General features: G+C 39.0%; 5 protein-coding genes across 5 annotated transcripts; all 5 read left to right on the forward strand.

Moving 5' to 3' along the window:
* Positions 1 to 683: 683 nt before the first annotated feature.
* TM35_000025020 (uncharacterized protein) lies at positions 684 to 1,034 on the forward strand (the record flags this gene model as incomplete). The annotated part of the gene is made up of 1 exon (XM_029021820.1): positions 684 to 1,034. One exon carries the CDS (start codon positions 684 to 686, stop codon positions 1,032 to 1,034), a length of 351 nt encoding a protein of 116 aa, XP_028887242.1.
* A 250-nt stretch (positions 1,035 to 1,284) lies between these two features.
* Positions 1,285 to 2,976, forward strand: TM35_000025030 (GPI inositol deacylase precursor; the record flags this gene model as incomplete). Its single annotated transcript, XM_029021821.1, has 1 exon — positions 1,285 to 2,976. The coding sequence occupies one exon, from the start codon at positions 1,285 to 1,287 to the stop codon at positions 2,974 to 2,976; it is 1,692 nt and encodes a 563-aa protein (XP_028887243.1).
* A 430-nt stretch (positions 2,977 to 3,406) lies between these two features.
* On the forward strand, positions 3,407 to 4,252 carry TM35_000025040 (pantoate--beta-alanine ligase; the record flags this gene model as incomplete). Its single annotated transcript, XM_029021822.1, has 1 exon — positions 3,407 to 4,252. One exon carries the CDS (start codon positions 3,407 to 3,409, stop codon positions 4,250 to 4,252), a length of 846 nt encoding a protein of 281 aa, XP_028887244.1.
* Positions 4,253 to 4,787: 535 nt separating this feature from the next.
* On the forward strand, positions 4,788 to 6,134 carry TM35_000025050 (phosphatidylinositol-4-phosphate 5-kinase; the record flags this gene model as incomplete). The annotated part of the gene is made up of 1 exon (XM_029021823.1): positions 4,788 to 6,134. The coding sequence occupies one exon, from the start codon at positions 4,788 to 4,790 to the stop codon at positions 6,132 to 6,134; it is 1,347 nt and encodes a 448-aa protein (XP_028887245.1).
* Positions 6,135 to 6,556: 422 nt separating this feature from the next.
* Positions 6,557 to 7,285, forward strand: TM35_000025060 (uncharacterized protein; the record flags this gene model as incomplete). The annotated part of the gene is made up of 1 exon (XM_029021824.1): positions 6,557 to 7,285. One exon carries the CDS (start codon positions 6,557 to 6,559, stop codon positions 7,283 to 7,285), a length of 729 nt encoding a protein of 242 aa, XP_028887246.1.
* Positions 7,286 to 7,313: the final 28 nt, after the last annotated feature.

Here is a 7,313-nt window from a genome sequence, read left to right on the forward strand (position 1 = left end):
TTTGTGCCGATTATGTGCATCTTGACATTTATACGCCACTGTAATGATTCCAACTTTCCATGCTTTCAGTGAAACTCCTTCATGATCACACTATACAACATGTCATAGTTACAATGAACCTATTTTTCTCTGTTACCCCTCCTTTCTTTGTTTTTGTGTTGTTTGGATTGCTCTGATGGTTTAATTCGTAACGCGTTCTGTTTGAACTGAGTCATTCAATGAGGTCTTGACATTGGTCATACGTTGACTGAGCTTCCACCATTATTTTGTGCCGATTATGTGCATCTTGACATTTATACGCCACTGTAATGATTCCAACCTTCCATGCTTTCAGTGAAACCCCTTCATGATCACACTATACAACATGTCATAGTTACAATGAACCTATTTTCCTCTGTTGCCCCTCCCTTCTTTGTTTTTGTGTTGTTTGGATTGCTCTGATGGTTTAATTCGTAACGCGTTCTGTTTGAACTGAGTTATTTAGTGAAGCTTTGATACCTCTAAATTCTCTGGATTGATCGCTGTTATTATTATTATATTATTATTTGTTTTTTTTTTTTTTTCCCTTGTGTGATGTTTCTGTAGCGGTTTAATCGCATGGTTTATACATATATATTTATGGGTTTCCTTATCTCCTCTTATTTTCTTCATTGTTTTTCTCCTTGTAGTGGTAGGTGGCAACGATGTCTACTGATGAAACTGATGGCTCACTGAGTGATGTGAACCCGGAGTTGCTGGAGCTTAGTAAAGACCCGGTGGCCTGGCGCGAACAGCGGCGGCGGGCACTGCAGGAAAAAGTGTTTGGCCGCAGCGGCACCGCCAGTGGTTCTTCGCCGGCGGAGTTGAGTTCAGGCGGTGAGTGTAAACGGGCCACGGCGGAGCAGGAGGCGTACGTACTGCAGCAGATCATGTCACACAAACGTAGGCGGGACGCTGCGGCTGCAGAAGAGGAGACAAAGACTACAAATGTAGAGAAGAGTGCAAAGATGTCGATGAAAGAGAAACTTCTTCAACAGCTTAAGAAAGCAGACTAGCCTGTTCTTTAATTCGTGCTGATTATTTAGAGAACCTTCTTTTATCTATTAATTTTATTGTTTAGAAATATGTGGTATTGTTTTGCTTAAAATTGTAAACGTGTTACGATTGACTTTCTCCCCTCCCTCCCTCGTTTTTTTTTTTTTGTTTTTGTATTGGTTGTTAGTTAGAGGGTTTTCTGTGTTTTCTATTGTTTTTACGATTTTCTTTGGTGTAGGTTTTTCACTCTGTCTTCAAGTATTAGCGAAGATGATACAGAGTAGTGTGATTTGCTGTATTATTGTCACTGTTGTTATTCTCTTGATAATCTCAGTTCCACTGGGAGATGCCAAATTAATTGCCAATGAGGATGTAATGTATTCATTAACTCCTTTGGGTGGTAATGAAGCAAAGTGGGGATGTGTTGTGTGTACTTTTATTGCTGGATTAATATCGCAATTGAAAGAATTACACCACATTTCTGCTAAAGATGCTCGTAGTATGTTTTGTGGGTTTTTCCCGGGTAGTGAATCTTTTTTATGTTCGCTTGCCAGCATGATTTTATTTGACCGTGCGCTTCCACTTATTGATCAAAACTATACCGCTGATGTTGTGTGCAATACTCTTTCCTACTGCAAAAATAGCAAGTGTCGTCTTTTCCCACAGAATGAAGATATGCTTTTGGTCGGCGCACTTCGTATGAAATACCAACTGAATGATATCAGAATAGTTAACGTTTGCCGTGTATTACCGCATATATGTGGTAGTAAAGATTCTCAGAAACCGTATTATGATAGTGATGGTGACGCGTTTTCACCCAATCCTATAAAGCGTGGAAGTTACTGGCGGGGTCGTGATTGTAATGATAAGGATTCTACTATCTATCCAGGACGTGATACTTTAGATAATGTAAAGGATGAAAATTGCAATGGTATTTATGGTGTGAATAATGTAACAGGGAAAACATATGAAGAGATGTGGTGTCAGAATACTGGGTCAATGGGTGTTATCGCAGTGGGAGACAGCGTAACGGCACATTTTGGCATTCCAAGCAAATTTGTAACAGTACATGAACTTTCACGTGAGGTATTTTCAAATTTTTCTCTTGTTGTTGAAAACGAGTTCGATTGGCCAATGTTGTCAAGTATAACAGGATTTGATAATATTTCAAAATATAAGCCAAATCGGGAAGGTAATATGATTTCTGTGTATAGTGAGTTGCTAAAACGAAATAAGTGTAACCATAGAGATTACCAGAATTTGGGAGTTAATGGAGCTAGCACATCAGAACTTTCTTCTATAATGGATTCTATAAAGAGAGATCGGTCAGATAATGTAAAACCGGCGTTTTTGTATATATCCATGTTAGGGAATGATGTCTGTGATGGTCCTAACGCAACTACCAGTCCAGAGGAGTATTATAATCGTATTATCGCTGCTTTGGAAAAGGCTGACAGCCGTTTACCAAGTGGAAGTCATGTCATTCTTTCATCTCTCTCGGATGGACGAATTTTGTATAATGTAATGCACAATCGTACACATCCCATAGGAAGTCTTCATAATGATGTGACGTATTCAAACTTCTATGATTTTCTAAATTGTGTTGATGTTTCTCCTTGTTGGGGATGGTTAAATACTAATGAAACAGTACGTAATGCAACATGGGCTGCAGCTCAGTTATTGAATGCTCAAATTCCTCGTATTCTAAATGAATCGGTAAAGAAATTTACTAATATTCAAGTTCACGCCTTTGATGATGTTATGGCTGGAGCAATGAAATCATTTGATGGTCCTATGTGGGAACTTATTGAACCAGTTGATGGTTTTCATCCTTCTCAACACGGAGCTGCGTTGTTGGGAGAATATCTTTTTAACAAGACCCTTGAACTTGGGATTGTACCACCTGTAAACCCCTTTAACGGTGAAATTAAGAAGCGTTTTGGGGATCAGGGTGGATTTTAGTTTCTTTTTGCTGAACAAATGTTTTTTTTTTCTTCTTTTTCTTCTAGTGATGCCAGACAAGTCCAGTTTTTTTTTTTTTTGTTTTTCCATGTCTTTTCTTTCCATATTTAGTGAGCGGAATTAATATATATATATATATATATTTATTTATTTTTCGATGTGATCAGTGAGGCTGTGCCTTAATGTATCGCACTTTGTTCCGTTATTTGCATGATATTGTCTCACTTTCTCTATCTTTGTATCCCTGTGTTACATTTTGAAATATGTAAATGTTTCTTATTATTTCATGACTTTTTTTTTGTATTTTCCTTTAAGCGGAAAGATTGGTGCCGGAAGGAGTCCTGTTTTTTTCTTTGGGGTTTCTTGAGAGTGAAGAAGACGAAAAGAAAATAATAAATAATAATAATAAGTCGATTTATATATTGCGCTAATGCGTGTGTTCCGTGATCCGGATGAGTTACAGCGAGAGGTACTCTCACTACGCGCACAAGGGAGGCGTATTGCACTTGTTCCTACGATGGGAAATCTGCATGCCGGTCACATTTCTCTTGTCTCTGCGGCACTGAATAGTGCTGATATTGTTATTGTTTCAATCTTTGTGAACCCCACGCAATTCGGCGCCGGTGAGGACTTTAAAAAGTACCCGCGTACTTTTGAGGATGATGTTGCAATGGTGTCTGCTGTTGCTCCTGATGCATTCATATTTTGGCCGGAGGCGTCTACAATGTACGCAACAGACTCCTCCGTGTGGGTGGATGAGACGGTGCTGTCAACAGTTCTCTGCGGCAAATCTAGACCGGGTCATTTTAGAGGTGTATGTACTGTTGTAACGAAACTCTTTCACATTACGTTGCCTGATATCGCTTACTTTGGACAGAAGGATGCACAGCAAGCGCTTATCATCCGTCGCATGGTGAGGGATCTTAATTTTCCTATTAAGATTGTGGTAACACCAACAGTTCGGGAGACCGATGGACTTGCGATGAGTTCGAGGAATCGTTTTCTTTCAGAAGGTGATCGTAAAAAAGCTTCAGGACTTTATGCTGCACTTGCGGCGGCAGAGGCTCGGGTGCTTGCTGACCGCACGGTGAAAGCAAGTGTGATACGGGACGAAATCTATGCTGTGATAGACTCCCTTGGTGGAAAGGTAGATTACGTTGAGGTGCTTTCTGGTGATACCTTGCAGCCGGTAGTAGATTGCACTGGAACGATTCTCATTGCGGTAGCATATGCATTTGGATCTACCCGATTATTAGACAATGTTCTTATTGAATAATACAGTTTGACTCTGGGATTTAACTGCTTTCGTCCTGTATGTTAGTGGTGGAATATTTTATTATTTTTAATTTGATTATTTTTTGTTTTTATTAATTCTTTTTCTTTTTCTTTATTTCTCTCTCTCTCTCTCTCTCTCTCTCTCTCTGTCTGTCTGTCTCTCTGTGTATGTGAGTGGGTTGGAGAGGGAGAGAGAAAAAAAAAAATAGGAAATGAGAGGAATTTAATATTTCCTCTCTGAAATATTTATTTATTTGTCTGTTTATTTACATTGTTATTTATCTTTTTTTTTTTTTTGGTGTCTGCGTGTGTGTGTGTGTGTGCTAATTTCTGTGTCCCTAGCACTGGTTCCTGATAGGAAGCTTAGTGAGAAAAATGGTTCATCTTTAGTGTTTATTCTAACCCAAATGAACTGATCAAAATGTTGAACAGATGTACGTAACGAATATACACCACCTCTATTTTTTTTTTTTATTTTTTTTTAAAAAAACTTCTCTCTTATTATGTGCATGCAAACATTTATAATAGTTTTCCAGATGGGAGTATGCCAAACCATAGGTGGCGCAGCTACAAGTGGACGCGGCCTGACTGGAAGGCAAGTCGCTGGAGCTCTGGCTGCTGCTGCTGCTGCCCAGCTTAAAAGTCATCATGACCGCATGAAGGCTGAAGAAGATGGAGAAGCAACAGGAATAGCGCGTCGTACTATAAGTTCTGTTAATCAGTCCCTTGAGCAGATGGATAAGGGAAAATACAGTGAAACACGTGTTTTGAGATTTAAGGTACCAAATAGTGGAGGTATTATGGAAGAAGTAGTGGTATACGAATACGCTCCGGATGTATTTCGTTTCTTAAGACAACTTGCCGGTGTTGACGAAGAAGTCTTTGCGGATGAGTGGACCTTGCCTGAGGAACGTCTAGGGTTAGAGATGGGTGAAGGTCGCTCCATGGCACTTTTTCTTAAATCCAAGTCTATGTACTTGATGTGCAAAACAATTGCAAAAGTGGAAGTAGATATTCTACTTGGCTTTCTACGTCAATATACAGAGCACCTTGCTCGAAATGATGATACACTGCTAATGAGGTTTTCTATGCTTCTTCGAGTGGAGGTAGGCAGTGAAGTGGGGTATATTCTTTGCTTTGATGACGTATTTGGGCCATGTCGTACACTTAACGAGAAATGGGATCTGAAGGGACGAAAACCAAAACCAGGGAAGTATTTACTTTTCCCAAAACTCATTCGTCATCCATACGAGCCAAACCCATATATTATTGACACTCCTCGTGAAACACTAGAACTTCCTGAATTTCTTGATGCACTAGGAGGAGGAGTGGTTTTAGTTGAGGCAGAGGATAAGGATAAACTACAAACAAGAAAAGATAAAGATCTTACGCGTCTCTTTTGGTTGGAAAAACAAACAAGAGAGAAGTTGCTTCATGTTCTTATACGGGATTATGATTTCCTCGCTAGTGCAGGGCTTATGGATTATTCCCTTCTTATAGGTGTGGCTTATAACGAAACGAAAGTATCACGTTCTGGTAAACACATACGTAGTATGCGAATGACCTATCCGATGGGTAGTGAAAGTGACGCAGACCGTATGGAGGTTCGACCTAATTCTTCATTGAGAAGGGCTTCTAAATCACTCGTATTTGCTGAAGGTATTAGTAGCCTTTATGATCAAGAGATATATTATATTGGTATCATTGATATGCTAACAACATATACATGGAAAAAGAAGACAGCGAACTTTTGCAAGTCTTTCTTGTGGAAGTCTGATACATTGTCCACTATTCCACCTAAAGCCTATCGTGATCGCATAGTTAGATATACTAAGATAATATTCCCCGAAGTAAATTTGGATGACAATACCAGTAATACCTGAAAGAAAAAAAAAGAAAAAAAAAGAAAAAAAAAGAAAAAAAAAAGAACATAGTAAAGAAAAGAAAAGTTTGAGAAAATATATTTGACCAAAGAGAGTGGTCTACTGGAGGGACAAAAAAGAAAAAAAAAAGAAGAAACCGAGTGGAAGAGAGGGAGGACAAGTGAATGAGTGAGTGAGTGAGTGTGAAGGAGGGAAGGAGATCAAAACGGAAAAGCAAACACTTATCAAGGGTACAGTATGGAAAAATATACGTATATATATACAAATCCAAAAGGTGATTTTGATTACTAAGCCCTTCTTCTTGTTATTATTATTTATTCTTGAAACAGAAATATCTTTTTTTTTTCTATTTGTTTATATTTGCGACATTATAGGTTTTAGAAAAACAAAAGAGTAGCGCAATATAACTTACGGTATTTGAGATGACGCAAAACATCCTGCTAGATCCTGAGATTCGGGATTGGGTGCTTTTACCACTTATAGCCATTGTCATTTTTGTTGGTGTGCTTCGTCACTATGCCGGTCTTCTTATGAGCTCTAGTCCGCAGCCAAAGGTGGAGCGGATTTGTTGCGTTAACATTGCCAATTATGCGCGACTCTTAATTGGTGAAGGAAAGAAACTTCCGGCAGAAGCCTTTCGGCAGCGTACTGAGGCATTACGACAAGGTCCACTACAGAAAAAAGTTGAAATTAACCCTATGGAGATGATGCAAGACCCTTCTGTTATGGGGGAAATGATGAAGAATAATATTCTTATGATGGTACCAAATATGGGTATGATGATGCTTGTCTCTTACTTTTTTTCAGGATTCGTTGTGGCTAAGTTTCCTTTTGGTCTCGCACCAAGATTTCGAGGTATGATGCAGCGTGGTGTAGATATTGATGACCTTGATTGTAATTACGTTACATCTCTCAGTATGTACTTCCTTATTATGTTTGGTTCAAATGGTATTCTTCAGCTGTTACTTGGTAGTGATGTTGGGAACAGTGATCAGGCCATGATGATGAGCCAAATGACAGGTGGTGGGCCCCAGCAACCGGTAGATTATGCGAAGGTTTTCAAATCCCTCTCAGAGGAACTGGAGTTTGAACAAAACAGACATAAATGGGCATATGAAAATGCTCCAAAGTTACTACTGCAAGGAAATTAAGGCTGTAGAAAAGGAAAAAAAAAAAAAA

This window comes from Trypanosoma theileri (assembly GCF_002087225.1).
Source record: "Trypanosoma theileri isolate Edinburgh chromosome Unknown TM35_Tth_2_V1, whole genome shotgun sequence".
Classification (NCBI taxonomy): domain Eukaryota; phylum Euglenozoa; class Kinetoplastea; order Trypanosomatida; family Trypanosomatidae; genus Trypanosoma; species Trypanosoma theileri.